This window comes from Motacilla alba, chromosome 3 (assembly GCF_015832195.1).
Source record: "Motacilla alba alba isolate MOTALB_02 chromosome 3, Motacilla_alba_V1.0_pri, whole genome shotgun sequence".
In the NCBI taxonomy this organism is placed as follows: domain Eukaryota; kingdom Metazoa; phylum Chordata; class Aves; order Passeriformes; family Motacillidae; genus Motacilla; species Motacilla alba.
In genome coordinates, this window is record NC_052018.1 from 55,534,913 (window position 1) to 55,556,538 (window position 21,626).

The window sequence follows — 21,626 nt, forward strand, 5'->3', positions numbered from 1 at the left end:
TGCACTCTTTAAAAGACCTTTATTTTGGTTGCATGGTTACAATTCATTTATGCTCACACTTATCGATTCTTCCCAAATAATATTTCATAGCTCACCATGTACACAGTGTATTCTCTATCATTCTGGTATGGAAGAACTTTATAAAATACAGATTAAGTGACATTTTTATCTGTACACTTTTCAGATTAGTTCATCAAGATTAAGTAAAAAGGCAAATAGATTAATTGGCAAAAAAGTGGTTTTACATTTTTAATATATTAGTACAAAATGGCACAATAGGAAAAAATGTCATTTTAAAGGCTATAAGCATCAAACTTTTTAAATGCTTTAAGTCAGTTCAACTGATTTTAACTTAATTTCAAATACCAGTGTTGAACTTGGAATTGAACTTCTTTTCTTAAGCTGTGTGAAAGACATCACATACAACTTTGCACCTGTTCATGGAAACTAAATCACAGCAGTTTCAGAACAGTGACATTCAAGTGCAGCTAGGAAGTTGGGAATTTCTATTCTTCCCAGTAAGTCTATGAAGTCACAGACTAGAGCATATTTTTGTCTAACCAAATGCACTCATGCACACTTCAGATGCAAGATACCAGATGTGTGCAACAAAACACAGTATTTCTTAATGCAAGGACTGGAACAAAAAATTCACATAACTACATCATTCAACCTCCCTATCCTTCCAGGAGGCTTCCAGACATAACCATACTTGATGCCAGATATAGAGATAAATGGAACATTTAAAAGATTTCAAGCAAACTGAAGGTTTAATTCACAGGCTTCAGGTATAAAAGAGAGATCACATCAACTTCAGCAACCTACGTTTTATGTTTGAACCATCCATATCAAATGGATAGGTGAATGTGATGGAAAGGAAAGAAGAAATATATTTCTAACTTAAAAATAAATTCTGAGATGTGAATTTGTTGCCTCAAGTAACAATTCAGAAGTTTGTTTTGGCAGCAACATTTAGCAATACCCCAAAAGATAATTACCCACCCTGTCAACACAAGTTATCATTACTTTGATTAGCCCCCTAAACCTTACAATGTTTCATGTTTAAGTTAACGGAACAGTTTATGATCTTGTCTGTTTTTTTCTGGTAAATCAGCACCCATCTGAGAGCCAGGCAGCTATACTGATGGCAGTACTGAAAACATTATTTCTAAGGTTAAAACAAGAAGTCTTATAAAAAAAGTGTGATGAAGTACAGAACCACTATTTTACTCAGCTTCACAATGAGCAAACCATGACTATGAATTTCCTAGTTTAAATACAAATTACAAAGCTTTCTCCAGAGACTTATCTTGCCATGAACCATATGATGACTCCAAGAAGCAATGCTCCAACAGCAAGTATAATAATGAGTATGCACATCTTCTTTCGGGATCTTTGCTGGCAAAAGAGAAAAAAAAAAAAGTTGATTGAAAACTGTTACCACATTAAAACAGCAGAAAACTATTCAGATGCTTTTATGGTCCTACTACTTGTGCATTCTAACTAAATCGTGTCCTTACATATAAAGATGGTCAAGACATCTAAAGATGTTTAAGGAAAAAAAAAAAACAAACAAACCTATCTACATTACTTTATGGCTATATTATTCAACAGAATTATTTCAGTAGTATCTTCTGGTACACATAATAAATTAAAGAAAACACAGTAATGTAAATAATGGATGTAATTAGAACTCTGGGGAAAGTAACATGAGCACAGGTGACAGCATAGAGAGGAAAATGGACAATCAGTTGCACAACAGAGAAAGCAGAAATGGTCTGCTAGGAAAAAAAAAGACTATTAGTGTATATACAGAAGGGAACAACTGACTACAATTCTGGGCTGCTGTGTATCTGTTCACAGTTATTTTAAAGGTGTTTTTGCCAAGTTTCTTAGGTAGAACTTGCTCTTAAAGAAAAACAAACAAAAACAAACCAAAGAGACATGATTAGAGAACCACTTAAATAGATATCACTACAATAAGGTCCAAATTATGAGCATGTTTAGAACTTTCACATTTCCCATACAGGTCTATATCTTGAGATACCAAAGCACTCAAGACCAGCAGCAGTCTTCATCCTTTACCTGAAGGGTATAGAATCTGAAGGTTTGTTTCACAGGACGGAAGAAAATGGTTTTCTTGGGCTCTTGCTAATAGCCAAGGAATAACAACTCAGATCTTGGGATTCTAGGCCATAGTCCCAGAAGTAAAGCCAGTCTGTGGTGTACTTGGCAAAAGTTCTTCTGCCTGGGTGGTTTTGATGTTTTGGGGTTTTTTAAATTTTTGTCTCTGAAGAACAACATCTGTGTCAGTTCTTCACAGAAGCTGTCAGTTCTCTAACCAGTAATAGCCAGACCACCACATTTCATAACAATTCTCTTCTTTTAGTTTTATTGTCTCATTGCCACTTCTCCCACCATCAGGCTAAGATTTCTTCATTTCATTGTTTTATTTGCTAGAACTCAATCAGCTTGATGGAGTACCTTCCTCCTGTGTCCATTATCTCCTTACACTCACAATCTCTTCCTTCTGCATCCTGCTGACCACCCTCTTACAAGAAATGTATTGAAGTCAAACATTTCCCCTGTAATGCTACTTAAGCAAGGCATGGCAAACTTACTTGTAGAAAGATCATCCTTTCTACAAGTGCTGAAGCAGCCTGGCTTTGCCCATATTGCTGTGCTGTGTCAATGCACTCCACAGAGCAGATGAGTGATACAGAGCTCATCCAACCACAAGCAGGAGCTGTAGCAGTATCAACAGCCTTATCCCTCCCAGCACACCTGGGCTTCTAACACTTCCTTGAGGGGGTCAGGCCAGATACAATAGTTGCTGAAATTTTTCAGCACCTTGGAACAAGGATAAGTTTTCCACAAAGGAAAGTTCAAATCCAAAGCAAACTGCACAGTCCTTTCATCCAAACACAGAGCAACTCTGCAGTGTTTGGTGCTCCTGCAAGACCCACTGAACAGAAGCTTGTCAAGTCTTGATAACCTTCCTTTGAGAAAGGAAGATCCTTTCCTCCTCAAAATAAATCACAAAGCTTTTCATTTTAAATTTCAACCAGAAAACTTATACCTTACAATGAAATTTTTGGCTGCTAGTATTTTTTTTCCTGAATGTTTTAAGTATCAAAATAGGAGTCATCAAACATACTTAATGTGACAGTTAGTCCCACTGAGAATACAGTTCAAGGATGCGCCCTCTCCTACTTCTGACATCAGCAGGCAGTCTTTCAGACATTCTGTCACTCATTTACTGCCCTAGCTACTACTAACACACATAAGAGGATTTCAAAAAAAAAAAGTCTAAGGACTAACTGTAACTTAAAGGGGAAGATTTATTACTAATACGATTATTTCTAATAAGTTCCAAAAATGTTATAAAGAAATGGCATTTTAAGGTATTAAAGGTCTTTTCAAAAAAGTTTGACAGTTAGAAATACGGTTTTAGTATCAAAGTAGCAAGTTAAAAAAGCTGGATATATACAGCTTTAGGAATATTTTAGGCAGCAAAAATTGGTACTAACTGGCCACATCTTCAGAAGATTTTCCTGCCTATCTTCCTGCCTATCTTCCCTACTCCTCCAGTGGTCTCCAAAGGCTTGCTCTCCCATATACAGGAACCTTTAATGTCTTGAATTATAAAAGTAGGAGTCTGTTTGTGTAAGCGGAGTCTGTGGGTTTTTTTGTTGGTTTTGGGATTTTTGTTTGTTTGATTTAAGTAAAGGTGTAACTCCAGGTGCTCCCATACAATCTCAGAAGATACTGAAACAGTCTGACTGGAAACAGTCTCACAGGATACCCAAAGCTTTCAGAAGTCACTGACTTATTTTGTATTGACCTAGAAATTCCATTGTAGTCTAACATAAACCTTTGAGACTTCAAGCCTTGAGGAACTTGCTAGGCAAAATCTGAAGTGCATAAGAAAGTGTAAGTCAGGACTGCTGCAGGGCAGTTTCACACAACTGGCATTACCTGGTAGTTCGCTGCTCTTGACAGCTGCTGGTTTGCTTGCTGCACATGTACATCTGCATTTTCCACATTGGCTTCTATGCTGTCTTTGTTTTGAAAAGAAAGATGGTAAATTTTGGTAAGTCATAACCCAGACAAAGGTTTGGAATGCTGAAATATACTTGAGAGCATATAAATAGCTGCCCCAAAATGCTGGTGTCTTCATCAGTATTCATCAGTGTACCTTGTATTATGAAAGCTTGACCCATCTTACGCTTATGCCTGAGCTCATTCCAGAACTGCCTCGGCAATAATTGGCTGAACCCATGTCAGGTAACAGCTCTCCTGTTCTGCATGCAGGGCTAAAACTTCAATACCAACCAAAGCAGAAGTATTCAGTACTTCTACCTTTCTTTTTTCATTAAAAAAAATTAAATTACCTTTTACTTGTCCTCCAACTTGCTACTGACTACTCTCTGCTCAGATTAAAAGAAGTCCTAAGGTTTATGAAACAGAGGCAATGAACCCAATACCCCAGAGGCATGATTCTAGTTTGGTGTTCTATCATATTGACTCAGATTGTATTTTTTTCAGTAGAAAAACACAAACTGATTATGGGTCAAGGTGATAAAAAAAGCCCTGAAGATATATTCTGGACATAGACAAGAGCGTGGCTTAGCAGTTGATGCAGAAAATGGATTTGCCAATCACATTTTGTAAAAACAATAAACCTGTTTGCATGAAAGGCAAAGCATGACTCTCTGCTGAATCTGCACACTTAGATCCATTAACAAATACAGTAAAATGTCCCACATAAGCTCCAATTTTATGTACAAACAGTTCTATAAACTACTTTAAAGACATTTTATACACATGAAAAATTACACGTTTTAAACTAGATTTTAAGCACTCTTCCTTACTGTATTCCCAGTCATCTCAGCCAGTCTACCCATTATTAGGTTGTATCTGATTTGCTGTAGCATTGATAGTGCCATCAGAGGAATTTTTTGAACAAAAGGAAGTTCTACACTGCAGCTCGCCAGAGAAAGTGAATAAAAAAATTTCAGGTAATATTTGAATTGGACTTACCTATCACATCACCTTGTTCATGTATCATCATTCCTAGATCTTTGAAAATTTCATTGATGTCCATAATATCAGCCTGCAAAATGAAATCATTAATGTACATCACACATTTTAGCATCTATGTGCATTATTTAGATATAAATACTGTTCCTTCTTCTCCAGGATGTGCATCCATGACTCCTTATACTACAGGATGAAAAAAAAATCCTTAATGTGCTTATTTTGAGAGTTTTTATTGTACTTTGAGACCGAGTTAATGAAGCCCTTACTTAAAAGAGTTTCAATGAAATAGAAAATCTCTGTATTTCAAGAAATGCTCAAAAAAATCCATTAAATATGAACATGATGAACAATACATTGGGAAGACGTGTGATGAGAAGTATAATTTTCCTACATTTATATTCACTGTTTAAAATAGTTCTATAATATGACCATATTGGAAAAAATTGTATGTGTCTTTTCTTGCAATCACATAAGCATTCTTATTCCACAGCAGAACCACTGAAGTTAAACACAGTATATCAAACCATGGCTTTCATACAGTAGATTTCAAATGTACATTTCACATCTAAAGGTAATATTTGCAGTTTTGAAGGGAAAAACCACACCCACAGACAAATCCAAACTGCTCAAGATTCATGCCACCAATTAATGCTCATGTTCCTTTAAAAATGCTATTTCTTTGGAATATCAAAAACATGTTCTGCTGTAAAACCACTTGTACTTACTTCAAGCTGCCTAATGGAAGATTCCCTCTCCTCAATAAGACGGAGGTCATCTTCTGTAATTTCTTCATCTTGCACTTGTGCTTGTGGTTGACTATCAGACAAAAAAACCCAAAAAACCAAAACCCATGCAGAATTGAACAAACACAATGAGAAATTATTTAGAAAGATAAAACTACAGTTAGGTACATAGCACATTTTACATTATCAGTCAATAAATGTGTGGTTTTACCCTTGCCTGTCCCTGGCTAACAGAAATGGTATAACCATCACAGCTGTGGTGTGGCAGAGCTGCTGGAGCAGTGCTGCACAGAGCACTGACTGGAAATTCTAAGTATGAATAAAAGTCAAAGTTCCTTCTGAATTATCAACTACAGAGTTTACATCTATCTGAGCAACAAAAAAGAATCTGAGACTAAGAAACAGTTCTTGAAGAATATGGAAGTAATGGGAGTTCCCAGTAAACACTAGGCCCTTATCACAAAAGCTTTACTTTATTCAAGTTGGAGTCTTCTTTCCTAAGTTTGGGTCCCAGAAAATCCAAATGCAGCTTAGGGGAGCTTAAGGACATGGTTGCAGCTGAAGCATCAGAAAAAAAAAGGAGGGACATTATGTGAACTGCTTCTTTTTCTCCCCATATATGCCATCAAAGTATCTTCTTTATGTTAAACACCAAAAAAATCATGGTCAGCTTGCTTCCCTGCAGGCTGTTCATTATTCTGAGCTAGGATAAGGCATATTAAGTGATTCAACCTACCTGTCCCAAGAGACAAGTGTTCCTTCTTTGTAGTTATCTTCTGGAGCCCCACCCTACATGATCAGTGTTTAAAAATATAAATAAAACATTACAGCCCTGAAAAGAGCACTGGCAGCATTTCCATAAGGAGTCAATCTGGGGAGGTTTCTAGTAAGTCAAACTGAAACATGATTCAACACGTTCTCATCCTGATTTTGCTTTATGCATGCATAAGGCTGAAATACAAGCAAAAGCATTCAGCTCAGTAACTGCCTGCTACAACTTACAAGTATAGAATGTGTATTTGGCACAGAGTGAAAAGGCAAAATTGATATACTAACAAGGAAGATCTGAAGTTACTCAGCACTTCTCCACCTTAATACTCCAATGAAATCTGGCAAGTCACTCCTCCCCAAAGGAAAAAAATCTGTTGATATGTAAAGGTAGAGCAAAAGCATTTGAGAATCTACTAAAGTTGCTTTTGCAAGATTACAGCATGGACACAGGGGCAGTTCATTCCTTTGTGTGACAAAGGAAAGGAAAAAGTAACAGTTGTCCAGGGAGGTTATTACCACTTAATGCAGCCTTTACTATAAAATCATATAGCACATGTTCTGCAGCATTTAGACTCAGCTATAAGCCAAGTAGCACTGTGGAGGCAAATCTGACACAGAACACCAATAACACCAATGTAAAGAATATAGTGGCACATTTTCTGATACTTACAGACACCCTTGAGCTGGCTCTTACTCTGGCTACAAAGTCTTTTTCCTTCTCAGCAGCTTGCCTTTGGAGTCTTTGGAAATTTGTTAGTGCTGTGGTGAACTCTCCCACAAGACGGTCTTTCTGTATTTTTCTTTGACGCTGTAGGAGAAAAAGTTTTACCAAGTCAAAGGAGCTCAGCCTTTTCAAGACTTTACTATTCCCAGTCTGCTAAATACCAAGGCATATATATCCTTTCTTCTAAATTGATGTAAGGGAAGGCTGTCAACAAAACCATTTGCAATTCCATGGACAAACCTTCTTTCCTTCTGGGATAATATAACCACACAAATGAATGCATTTAAAGAAGAAATCAATGTATTTATTTTCATTTAACAGCTGGAAATGAGCAGTGATAAGAAAGCTTCTACCTTCCTCATTATCCACTGACTGTAAAATCATCTGCTTTGGTGTGAAATATTTTGACACCAGGAATGCTAAAATATGCAGAGGTGACCAAATATAAAGGGGAGGAAGGGTGCAGAAAAGAAAGAACAGAGCACTTAACATGTATTTTACATAAATGCTGGAAATACACATTGAACTGAATCCAGCAGTGGGTTCACATACCCCCTTAAGTGCTTTAGAGCAGATCCAGAAATACTTGTTCTAACCTTTCAGGTTTTTTTTAAGATGTAGTGAGAGGAAGGGGAATATTGGGCACTCAGGAGAGCCTCCATCCTATTTTCCTAAATATGTGCATTCATTAACCCTTACAATTTTCTGAAAGGTTGTCATTTGCCATTCACGAGTATTCTACTTATGCATTTAATTAAGAAATAAGTTTGATAAAAGGGTAAAATTAAACTGTAAAACATTTCACTGTGAACTTTTCAACTCCAAGATAAGCAAACAGAAAAAAAAAACAAGCCTACAAACTAAAGATACTTTGGCTGAACCAGAGGTTATGTACCAAGATCAAGTTCTAACACTGCTGTTGGAAGTTTACAGCTTGACAGGATGAGCACACATGGATCATGGCCTGCCATTTGAACTCCGTGTTTCAAGACCATTCACTTTCCCAAAGGGTCCTTAGTAACTACCCACAGACCAGACTAGTTGTTTAAGTGACAATAACCTGAATCCATGTTTTCTAGGATCCTGTTCTTCCTTATTTAAGTGACAGATTTTGCTAGGATAAGAAACCACAAGAGGGCAGACAGGAGTGTGATAACCACAACAGCCACTTCACATGTTTCTGACTGAAAGATTTTACACACCTCAGAAGGAAGGTTGATTTAGTAACAGCTCCTGTCTAGTCCTCTTGAGAAAGGAAAAGCCTGTGACAAGACATAGCATATGCTGATCTGAGTGATGCAGAACAGACATACTGTGATAATCAAATTATTCAGACAGTGCGTGAACAGTGTTTTGGCACACAATTCCTTGACCCTGGAAGCAGTCAGAGTGCTGGCAGGGTCGGATACAGCATCGCTGCAATGGATTACAAAGTGTCCAGCTACCTGAAAAAGCAGAAAGGCACAGCACATTGCCTTGATTCCCACTACTTCAGTCACACTACTTCATTCCTGATACATAAAACAAGTTTGGGACAAGTCTGGACGGCAACAAAATATTCTTACATTTTAGTGTATTCCCGCATTGTGCAAATGTGTTGACTAACTAACTAAACAGTGCTTTGAAAACAGGAATAAAGAACTGAAGTGGCTCAAATACTTGACATGAGCCAACATATTAGTCAAACAAGCCATGCTTTTTGGTTTTATACCTGTTCACTTGTTGCAGGCAAAGATCCAAACTCTTTAATGTATTTGTCAGTTTCTTTGGCAAGTTGGTTGGTGTATTGCTGCTTCTGTTGCCTAAAACCAAATACAAATTTTCATTAGAGACCATCAGTTTACTTTGCAGAATTTCACTGATTCTCAAAAAAACATCAGTACTAAAAGCTTCTCTGAAGCACACAAAGTCATCTTTATTCTGCTCTTCACTGTAAAGGCATGAAATCATGGATTCCAGGCAAGACAGGTGTTGAAGAAGGTGTATTCTGTAGTGTGACAGCATAATTAATAATTACTCACTTTTTTTTTTGCCCTTGGGTTTCCTCTTTTTTATTCATGTGCAGTAATACATTTGTAGTCATTATGAATACATAAATATACTTCTGATATTATCACACAATCCTTTACCAATATTCACTTTTATTTTTTTCTGAAGCAACTCATTCTTTACCTGCTTTGGCATCTTGCTCACCCAGTCTGTACAAAAAGGTTTTATCTGGAAAGCTATTATCAAGCCATCAGCATCAATATTTAAAATAATCAAATAACTCTTGGAAAGGCCAAATATTCAGACAACTGAAAGAGTTCTAAAAACTCAAGCAAGTTTACTATATATACATAAATTGTCCCAATAAGCATCTGAAGTGTGTCCTTAACAACAGTTTCTGTGCTGTTTAGGTGTGAATTTATGTCTAGATCTTGTTGGGTCAGTGCACTAACTGTGTATGTATGTTGCTCTTCACCTTTTCTCAGTCTCCGGTAGAATATCCCCTGTCGATTTTACCTGGCTAATGTTATGGGCCCTGAACTCAGGCTATTATGAAGAAATTTGGCTGTTCACCAAAATGAACATCACAACTTTGGTCCAACGCACACCTCCTCCTACTAGTCAATGGCCACAGCAAAGCATGAAACACACAAAAAAAAATGCCAGGATGAGCACATGTTGTTTATGTGCATTTGTGATGCTGAGATTAATGTGGTAAAGGAGTTTAATGAAAAAATCATACTGGTTCATTAGACCATGCAGAGAAGCAGAGAGCAGCTGCAGTCTCTCCTAGAGGCATATTAGAGAAAGTCCACCTTTAGGTGACTGAACTCCAGCAGAGCGTCTGCCTTGGGGTCTGATTTCACTTCTGCTATGTTGCTATTTCTGTTAGGTATTTATTCTATAATGTCACCCCTTACTGTAGCTTTCATTGCTAAGAACAACATTTCCCTTCCTCTCCCAGTATTCCACCTCACCAAAAACCCACTCCAATATATTCATTACCCGGTGACACTTCTACAAGCAGATTGGAAGCATTGACTGGAGTGGAGGGGTGTGGGAGTATGTTTTTGAGCAGTGATACTGCAGGCAATGTGCATGGGCAAATCAGCTGAATCGAGTTTACAGTCTACCCTACTTTTAGAAAGCACATCTCAACATCTAAGTTTGAAATCTTTCTCTGTGCTCACCTTTCACAGGGAAATCAAGCACTCTAACAGAAATCCACCTCATCACCTAAGAGGAGATTGTTTACGATGCAATGAAATGAAGTGTTATGATGTGAAGTACTCACAGCTGTTGCCTCAACTCAGGCGTGTCCTGTGGTGTTCCAAGCTGATGGAGTATTCTTTGTATTTCAGCAGCTGTTTGTGAAGAGGAAGAAAAATTTCAATGGGGCAGAGACAATTGCTATTCAGTTTAATGCATTTTTGCTTGACAGTTCTAAAGCCATATAAATAAATTGACAGAAATGGATATGCAGGACTTTTTCAACCTACTACAGAGATCCCATTTGTAAGTCCCAGAACAACTACTGAATGATTTTTGCCATGTCAAAGACAAAACCTGAGGTTTCTTATGAAGGATAGGAATGTATTAAAAGCTTCAGGTAGAAACAGGCAATTTAAAGATTAGTCAATGATTTCATTACGGTAAGTCTAAATCAGAGGTTTTATTACTTTTTTTTAAAATAAACAGCACCATTCTTATTCTGGTTCATTTTATATATATAACTTTGGAAAACCATATGGAAGACTTCTATAACATTATCTTACACAAATATTTCAGAATCCATGCATCAACAAAGAGACAGCAATAAAGCATTCATGGGTTAACAGTACATTAAAAAGGAAATAAAATTAATGTGTCCAGGTTTAAATTGCAATTTTAAGAATCTTATATTTTTAAATCTGGGATACAAACTGCCAGTGATTTTAAAGCATATTTCATTAAACATATTAGTTTTGAACTGCAAGAAGCGACATATTTTCTGAGCCTTGTTTTCAGCCTAATATATTTTACTGACATGTGAGAAAGCAAGGGAAAAAATGGACAGAAACTTAAAGGATCGGTAATTTTTCACACTGCAAAACTTATAGTTTCTCTGTATTTCTGTGGCTCTCCCCAGGCAGCCTGGTGTACCACACAGACAGATATGGTACGATATTATATGGGATCCTCACTTCATTAGCTCACGATCTATTTTTTTTCTAAACACAGTTAAAAATGCAGTAAGTGACAACTCTATATAAGGAAGAAAAACATATTAAAAAAAGAGAGTACTTTTCTATTCACTATAGAAGTGATCTGTAGGAAACAGAACTTCAGGTAAGATAAGAAAATAAGCTATGAGTTATCTTAACCAGTTAGATAAAACTGCAATTCCTTAAAGCATTTTTATTAATAATATTAATTTTGATCTCTGCTTCATAACAAATCTCCAGTGAATGTTGTATAGATGATACTGGAATATCTACACTACTTTACAAAACATCCCAATGCTGACAACTGCTATAGCCAATATTTTGTGTGCACACCCTGGAAATGAATACATCAAAATGGGAAAGTTAGATTTACATGAGGAAAAAAATCAAATACTTAAGGCAAGTGTTTTTGAGATAACTAAATGGCATAAACTACTAACAGAATTCCTCTGGGGAATAACAGTGTAAGATGGGTTTCATGCCGCTTTTATTTTAGCTGAGCTGAAAAACAGCAAAACATGAACGAAGAGTTTTGATTTTGGCTACTAAAGACCAGCCCTTCCCTGCCTCCTGCCTGCTCGGCGAGGCAGTGTCCGCCTGCCTGCACTTCTGGGCAGCTGCAGCTGCTCGCACACACTGATTAACACGAGCTCGGGGTAATTAAGCTTCTTTTTTATGGCCAGTGTAATGCATTGTTTTAAAACAAACAAAAAGATAACCGGCTGGTGTTACCTTCAAGAACATGGGGTTTTAATATCTATAAAACTGAACACTGATTATCCTGTATTTGTTCCAAGGCTCTCTCCCTTCTGACTCCAGAGCCGAGGGGCTCGTTATTCGTATTTTTTAAAGGGAGACTAAAAAGAAAACCAAAAGAGTATCTTTTCCAAGGCGCTCTGCCTTCCGGCTCCAGAGCCGAGGGCCGCGGTTACTCGTGTGTACTTCAGGGAGAGTGAGAAGGAAACCAAAGCAGACAGAAGTTTCGGTGTGTCCTAGCGCCACCTAGAAGTGCATTATTTAACTGCAAGGGAAGAACATGCAGGTTTGTGTTTTAAAAAAGAATTCCCTGAAACATGGCCTATACTTAAAATATTCGCATTCCAAGCTACCTGCGTATTTATCCTACTTCTAAAGCTGAACACAAGTAGATAATTGAGAGAAAATTAAAGGCCCGCACTGCAAAATTGGTCAGACATACAATTCCAGAGGCAGAGTTCGTGGCAGTTCAGGTCTTGTGAGTCAAAAACTTAACATAAAATTAAAACACATTTTACCATGAAGTCTGTAAGTATGCATAAAAATAGTAAATTTCTAATAGGACTTCAAACCACAAAAGGAAAAATTAGAAAAAAAAATCCCAAGGACTGAAATAATAGCACTTTTTTCCTATGCTTTCTGTAATTCAGTATTTTCCACCTTAACCTTTCACAATAATGGGTATTATTGAAAAAATTACATTATTTCTTTATATGAAGTATACCACATAGGAAAATGAAAATGCTTATTCAAGTAAGTAAATAGAAAAAAAAGACAGAGCAGAAAAAGTAAATTTTGGCCAATAGCCTTCAGCAGCACTCCAGAAGATGCTTCATAAAAAAGCCAAAAACAAATTGGTAGGACCAGTATAACAAAGGAAGTGGAGAAGCTGACTTTCCTGAAATCTTTATTTACAGTATATACCTACAGGTTGATGAGTTAAAGAAATACAGTCTTTGTACTCCGTTGTATTAATATAAATATGTTGGCGTGTATACAGACTAAAAAATACATTCTTTATAGTCTTATAACTCTTTTGGTTTGGCTTGTTTTTACTGATTTCCCACTGTAGCTACTTCTCATTCAAATATTTGATATAATATTATAGAGGTAATCACAAAGCCACCTAAAATATAGACATGCAGTTTATAGTGATGGTTTCATGAACAAAATTTTTTAACAGGATTAAAGATATTACCATGGGGATCACAGAGGGAAAGGGTCTTCTTCCCTCACATGCGCACACAGGTCTCACAGAATCTGATTAAAAGCAAGAACTAGCTTTGCAACTTCTTAGATCACAGGACAATATCCCTTCCTTTCCTCAAGGGAAAAGCAGGAAAGCCTTAGCATCTCCTACTAAAGGTTAGACTGCAGAAATATCTCTGCTTGCTCCTTCCACTGCTCCATTTGTGAAATGAGCAGGGAGAAGAACCAAGCAGGCAATTGAGAGCAAAACTGCTGAAAAACTCCAATTACTCTTTGGAAAACAGTGAAATTTAGGAATTCACTGCTGATTTCACTGCTAATGGTTGTATTTATAAGGGTACTGCCTCCTTCCTTCATTTAGCCAGCTTTTCAGCCCTGTGTAGGGAGTTCAGGCTGGCAGATCACAGCACACAACATCTGCTCTGGTCCCCTCAGTAATACTCAAGTGTCCCAGAGAGCCAAAGGCTTAGGCCTAGCTCACAAAGCCCTAGCACTGCACTTCAAACATACTGGTAACAGTCAGGGACCCAAGATCACAGCACAGCTTTGACAGGTTCCTAGGCTACTTTACTCTTCATGGTTTTCCCTTCCCGAGTTTCCCAATTCTTCAAACATCCCAAAGAGTTCCTAAAGACAGGAGTAATCTAAAGGTCCCTCCTGTCCTGGACATTACCAATCCTGTCACAGAGACTGACTGGATCTTGTGCATGATTTTAATTCATTTCAGTGCGAAGTCAGACACTGGCTCACGTGAGCACTTAGGCTCCTTGGCATACATAGGTGGCTGCTGGACTTTGCTCAGGAGCTGCACAAGGGCACACACCACGTGCACATGCAGGCGTTCTTTACCAAAGTCACCGGCGTATGGCAACAGCCTGTAAACTCCTGCAGCCACTTCACACTGCACATCAGGGAAGATGTTTGCATAGAATGGAAATCAACAGCTCTGTCAGGGCTCACACTGCACTGGCAGGAAAAGCACCTTGCCAGCTGAGGGCTGACAATACAAGAAAGCAAGTCCACTTTGGAAACTGAGCAGAGCAGGAAGCAAGGTACATGACAGCATTGCAAGCAAAATGTATTTTTTTCCCAAGGAACTGCTGTCTTGCATGCAAAGGAATCCCATTTTTTTCACCTGAAAACTAGTCTTGTCTTAGAAAGAAACAATACCAGAGCATTAAGAAGACTTTTCATTTCTTTGCAGCATTCCTGATCTAGATGTCACAATACACAACTATTAGCTGATAAAAGCTACTCAGCTTCTCTAAGGCTGGTCACATGCTCAGAAACAGGTCAGACGTGGTTAATGATGAGCCAGAGAAACAATTAAGACCTAACCTGAATTCCTACAGAGAAAATTATTCAAGAGTCAGTTCATGATTATTTTTACTAAGCCAAACAGTGATTCCATTTCTAGTCAGTGGAAAGCTCTTCCTCTAGTAAAGGAGAACATAAAAAGGAAAGTGGTACCCTGATATTAAAGACCACCTTTTCTCTACAAGAGTCACAGAAGTAGAGATAGTTGGAGTGGAAATATTTACAATGTTTAACAGGTAGGAGTACTTGAGAAACATGTTCCTGACTGATCTGTAATACATACAATTTTTTTTCATAAATAAAACCATGTTTCACATATTGGATCGCACAACTACCCTTGCTTTAGGCTGGCAAGCAAAGAAGAAAGCTTCCTCTCCTTCCTCCTCATCTTGTCTTGTTTTTCAGCCAGATTTGCAAAGCTGTTTCATTACTACAAGTAAATCCATGTTGACATAACTGATGGTTCTGGTCCTTGAAATCAGAACATTTAAAAGGTGGCATAGGAAATTTTAAAATTAAAATACAGGCACAAATAAATTAATGCAATGAAGACCGAAATGCAAACAACTTCTTTCCTGTAATATCATGGGTGCAAATAATCTTAATTCCAAACTGTGAATTAGTAATCACTGTACAAGGTGTAACACCACAGCATTGCTGCAGTAGAAAAGGCAAAAAATATCCCCACCCAAATCCTTCAGTAAAATCCTAATGTTTGAAAGGCAATGCATCAACTAAAAGAATGGAAATGAAGAACAGAGTGGAAGTCACCTACCTTCTCTGGCAGAGCTGAGAAGTGTCCAAACACTGTTACTGATGTTCATCTACAGCATTAGCCAAAGGAAACTGAGGATGGTCTTACTTTGAAATATTTACCAGCAACTCCAGTTACACGAGAAGCTTTCTCAAGGTACCCACAATCAGCTGTCTTCCTACCTTAAACTCTGTTCTATTTCACATTTGGAAAACCAAACTTTAAAACCCCAAGTGGCCATGACCAAGCTTGTTGCAGCTTTACAAGGTGGAGAATGACATGTATCAACAACGTAATCCTGAGAGTTCTAAAAAAATATATCTCAATATAGAAGCATGAAACTGAGGGCAAATATGTTTAATGAGTGCGGCTTATTACCCCACTGCAGTAACTTCACTTCTTACTTGGATCACACAAAACTGCTCTATAGCCATCCAGCAGCTGTTTCCTTCAGATTCCTTCAGCCAGATCCACCACATTGCCCAGTTTCATAAAGCTATGTTCTAATGCTTCCAAAGCAAATGTGGCACTCACTGGGTGTGCATGAAAGAAACACCAACAGCAACACGAGCAGCAAACACCAAGGCACTGCACTGCAGAGGACAAGAACCAGACAAGCAGGAAGAGCAAGCACAGTGAAACCTGCCTTACAAAACAGCAAGGATTCGGACCTCACAGGAAGAAGGAGCAGAACAGCTCCTCCTGAAAGTTAATTGTAATGGTCCCACCTATGTCACCATCCTATACTTAAAAAGTGACAGACAGGGTTTTAGTAACTGTCTGAGGTTCACAGGGCTAAAACAACAACAGGTATTTAAAGACATTGCTTTTCAGTTACTTTCCTTATTCCTGAGCCCAAGGAGAATAAACAGAATCAGCAAAGTGTTCCTTTGTGTACACCTAATGCAACATTTTATTTGCTCCATGTGAGCCTTATTCTCCAACTATGGCTTCATAAGGCAAACAAGCAGTGACTACAGCACCAGCACAGTCACCTTGCAGAAATGCTTTGTCAAATACCTCATATGTGCTGCGACCGGCTGGGTAACTATGAAGAAATCTTCTACTTCTTTCCAGCTGAACAAGTGAGTCAACAAACAGCACATCCAGTTACAGATTAATTTGTGTGGAATCCAATAAACTTCAGAGTCCCTTCAGAGCAGGTTATCGGAACAAAAGAATTATTTGTTAAAATTACACCAGTTCAAACTGCTTTTGCCTGGGGACAACAAACTTCCTCAATTTATTAAAATCCAATTCAATGTGTTTTCCTTCTGCACTTCAGCTAAGGGTACTTGACTAAAGATAAAGAGATGCTGCAGAAAACATTCCTGGATCAAGGAAAATTAAGAGAGACACCTTTTACAAGGGCACCTAGTGACTGGACAAGGAGAAATGGCTTCAATCTGAAAGAGAATACGTTTAGGAAAAAAATTCTCTACTGTGAGGGTGATGAGGCCCTGGAAGAGGTTGCTCAGAGAAGCTATGGATGCACCATCTCTGGAAATCTTCACAACCAGGTTGGATGGGGCTATGAGCAATATGATACAGGGGGTAGCATCCCTGCACATGGCTGGGAGTTGAAACTAGATGATCTCTAATGTCCCTTCCAACCCAAGCCTTTATATGACTCAGTGATTCTGACTTAGTTGCAGTATCTTCATCAGATGTAAGTCTTATGTGTAAAACCCTCGTTAAAGCTATTAATCTAGTTCACTCCCTCAAATTTTACATAAATCACAATGCCACAGTGCTGTCTTCCTAGCCCTACTCTAAACAAGAGAGACAGTTTCTCAAAGGAATCAAATCCAGGACACCAGTCAAAAGAGACCAGCTTACACTGAAAAGCATCCCCAGGAACTCACCTAATTGAAATCAAAAACTTCAGTAATTTGGTTTTAAGTAATTTGCTTTATTCTGCCTTAACTCAGTGTGTAATATTGATTATTCTAAAACAGGAGACTGCATCAGCACAGAAAAACAGTAACTGATCCATGTGTGGGAAGGGGAAAATAAAATGAGGATGGGCCTGAAGATTGTCCCTTGAGCTCTAAGGAATAAAGACTTAGTATGCTTGGACTAGTGGGAAAAAATCCAGACTTGTAACCTTTTCTTTATATTTTGTTACAGCTTCTGGCATTTCTAAATAGAACCATGCCCTAGAGCGACCAGGAACACCAGCAACAATGCCTCAAGTTCAGGATCTGCTCTCATTTTTTTCAGTGCTGTTGTAATTATTTCATTCTAGTGTACTCCCATCTATAATGGTCTTCCAAGGACAGAGTGAAGCGGGGGGATTGGCTGTTCTTCTAATGTGGGCATAGAAACACACTAAGCACACATTGTTAAAGAGCACAATAACTGATCATGCAATCAATTATTACAGCTCCGCCAAGGTAAGTCATTAAATCAATCCCTTTATATTCTTATCCTAAAATGTCCCTGATAACTTCCTGAAACCCAGAAGTTTGAGCATTTCTCTAAAGAATACCAGTAGCTTATTAAATTATGAAAATGAAGCATAGTTCCGCAGTAAACAGTAGCTGCACGAACACCATAACCCAACCCACTTTCATGAAGGAAGTCTGGTTTTTAAGAGGCCAGGTCATTACTGCAGCCACCTCAGGAGCTGAGATGGAAGGAGACACAACACACCACAGACTGGCCAACAAAGGAAGTAGCTGCTACTGCGGGGTCACTCACAATCCATCACTGACCTGGGTTTATTCTAAGCCCTGAGAGGTGTCCAGCCCCCAGCATGGCAGTTTTATAGGAGATTTGATAGAGGGCTCTCTGTATAATCAAGCTGCTATGGAATTTCCTGTCCACAAGGAGGAAAATCCAACAAAATTGAGCTACCACGGGCATTTTAAGTACCTTAGAGAGGATCTGAAATACAACTCTCTAGAGCCAGGAAGAAGCATGAGAACTCTGACCATATCCCTTCTCCTCTGCTCCATCAACAAAAGCAACAGTTGCAATAAAATTGTGGATGTCTTCATTGGCCACCTTGCTGCTTATAATAACTGTAATGCAATTCAGCATCAGTCAAGGAAAAACACTCCCTTTTCTGCATATATTGACATAAACTGTGCAGGGGCATACATGGAAGACCCATTTTTTCAGTCTATTCTGCTGCTAGCATAAATAAATCCCTGCCCCTCTTGTGCAATGTCATCCAAATAAGACAAAGACAAGACAAAACACAGTAAAATATTTTAAATTTCCCAGATTCAGACAAATCTGTGAGGCATGCTTTCTTGAATGTATATGCTATTTTACATAGAAAAAAACCTTTAAGAACTGCACGGAAATTATTCAGGCTTAAGGTTTTCTATTTCTATTTTGAGAAATAATTTATTTCTACAAGAACTGTGAGCTTCATAACTTCACCTTATTGCAAAGACAAGCATTTAGAAATACTCAAATTAGCTAACTTTCTCCTCGATTCCTCAGCCTTGGAAGAAGTCCACAAAATGAAATGTGGAAGGATATAATGGTTCCTAAAATCCCTAAATAACCAGCCTTTTCCAGGTTTTATAGAAACTTCACTCTATATCCAAGAAACCTTCTGGACAACAGCAACAATAATAATATAAAAATTGTTTCAGCTGGTATGTTCCCACAAAGTTTAATCTGGTTGACTGCAGCTAATTGGAAATTTCTGACAATACCACTTTTAGAAGCCTCAACAAGCTCTACTGGGAGGCTATTTTCTTTAGAACCACACCTGTACAAAACCACACTTTTTATATATAGACAAAACAGAATTTTCTTTTCATACAGGCTATGATTTCAACACTTCAGTGATCTCATTTACTTTTCATGTACCCATCTGTGTTGTTCTTCTTTAGCCAAGAGTAATCATGTGAACCTGCTGATGTCTCAAACATAGTGACAGATACAGATTTTTGTGAAGGTTTCAGCCTTTTTAGCAGAACATTTTAACTACCTTTTGGGCTTAAACCACAACATAAAGGCATCCGTTGAAAGTGTTAATATTTTTCAGGGTTTAATCTACATTTATTATTTTCTACAGTCAGATAAAGTTACAGGCAAAGTCATATGATTGATCTAATTTAACTCCCGTCTTAACAACATTCAGTGAGAATAGCAGCTTATACAAAACTTGAGATACAAAAGAAATTGAATGAAGTTGTTGTCACAGGACAGGTATCACATGACAGAGGGATCTCTGCTGGCTTAGGCTGACCTTCCAGGAATGCGCTCTATATGTGCTGCCTTAACAAACAGCAAAGAACATCAGAAGAAAGCAGAAGTCCCTATGAGAAAGTATCTATCAAAGTCAGCCAGACCCCCTCCAACCATATGTGGATTGTGGCTACTGAATTTCATTTTAATTTTTATTACCTTGCAGCATGCAGAAAATGTGTTTGTTGAGCTGGGCTGATCTTCAGTGTGAATGAACAAGCAAATACTTTATCAGTGACCTACCATGCCAATACTGAGCAAGGCTAGATTATGCCATTCTTACTGGCTTCGCAACCAACTCTGTACAAAATGCTGACACTACCTGGAGGAGTTGGGAAATGAAGGAAGGGTTTGGTAGGGAAGGAATATGAATCCATTACTACAGATAATGTAGGTTCTCTAGCTTGATTACTGTTTGCAAACAAAAAAAAAAAAAGTGCTTTAAAAGAAGTGTTTTGAAACCCAAAGACAGGGTATATTTTACCAATATCGGGCTTTGTTCTGTTTCCCAAGCAAAAGGCAGCATTCTAAACTGCTTCTAAATGGGCAGCTCCAAAGCCCTGCTCAAGATGCCAGTGGAGACTTGATAGTTAGAAATCTAGCCTGAACCATGCTAGTTTTTCTTCATGGACCGCACCAAGTAACGTATTTGGTAGCTACAAATAAAATATTAACTACAAAGCAAAACAAAGGCATACTAGCCTGCTTCCTCAGTGACCCATACATGGCAGAGTTATTGTATGGGGTGGGGAAGAATGGCTGGCTACTTCTTGCACCATTCCTGTCAGAGACATGAGTCAAATCTTTCCATGTGAGGAGAAGAGGCACCTACTCCTCTAACTGTATCCTTCCTACATTTATAACGGTGAAGTTGTTCCTGTAGAGGAATGCAGCTCCCATTTTTCTACCTCTTGGGAACATCTTTTTAAATAAAATGCTTACCCTCTTTCAGCCACACAAAGAGAATCAGTTCTTTAAAATGCAGGAAATGGTCAGATTTCAAAGAACTGCTCCCCCTCATCTTCACTTGTGAGAAGTCTGAAAGTTACATATTTTAAAGTCTTTAAATTAGGCTTTTTGTTTGTTTCATTTAATCTACTTTCATCTGTCCACTTGTTGGAAGATAAGATCTATACAACTGTATGCCCTTCCAAAAGAGAGGGAGGGGAAAAAAAAAAAAAGAAAAAAAAGGAAAAAAACAATCACATGTGCTCATCCTCCCAGGCATATCCCAGTAGGGTAGATGAATATTCCTGGTAGAAATACAGTTTTATACAGTTTTGTAAGCAGGCAGAATTTGTTATGTCACAGAGAAATATATTTTAATAGCTCATCTTGTGTGGGTGCATCACACTCATTCCTCGTCTATCCAGTTGCTGTAGACATGAGGAAATATTGAAGGGAGGCATTTAGATTTGTCTCAAGTTAATAGCACTGCCATTAAGCTGCCAAATAGGTAAGAGTGCTACCTGTGAAATCCTGTTCTAGAACAACTGCTCCTTCAGCAAACTGATTAAACTACCTTGATAATAGGTTCTCTATCTGCAAAGGCCAGACAGGTTGGAGCTTTACATCCTACATATCTTCTTCCACATATTCTCTCCTCCCTATTCTTGTTCTTCATATTCAGAAAGCTGGGCACAAACCTCGACCACCTTCAAATGCACTGGACTTTTAAAGCATGAAATGTAGGTCACCTGGATTTTATAAACAGAATTATATTTATAATATAGGCCTGAAATGAGAATTACAGTTACTTTAGACTAGGATCCAGACAGACCATCAAACCTTAACTACCAGTTGTGTCCTAGTAAGACAGAAATTTAGCAGCTATCCAAATCTAACTCATTATACACTTCTTTGGCTTTATTATTTGAATCTGAAATTCCCTTAGCTGTTTGCAG

At 38.0% G+C, this 21,626-nt stretch overlaps 1 protein-coding gene across 3 annotated transcripts in view; it reads right to left on the reverse strand.

The window, feature by feature from the left end:
- STX7 (syntaxin 7) overlaps positions 1–21,626 on the reverse strand; it is a 31,693-nt gene continuing 10,067 nt past the window's right edge. For all 3 annotated transcript variants that reach the window (XM_038132002.1, XM_038132004.1, XM_038132003.1), the window contains 8 exons: positions 10,565–10,634; positions 8,993–9,083; positions 7,228–7,365; positions 6,523–6,575; positions 5,769–5,859; positions 5,044–5,116; positions 3,979–4,061; positions 1–1,398 (listed from right to left, as the gene is read on the reverse strand). In XM_038132002.1, the coding sequence (XP_037987930.1) occupies positions 1,306–1,398; positions 3,979–4,061; positions 5,044–5,116; positions 5,769–5,859; positions 6,523–6,575; positions 7,228–7,365; positions 8,993–9,083; positions 10,565–10,634 (692 nt within the window). In that variant the 3' untranslated portion in view covers positions 1–1,305. The remainder of the gene's footprint in view (positions 1,399–3,978; positions 4,062–5,043; positions 5,117–5,768; positions 5,860–6,522; positions 6,576–7,227; positions 7,366–8,992; positions 9,084–10,564; positions 10,635–21,626) is intronic.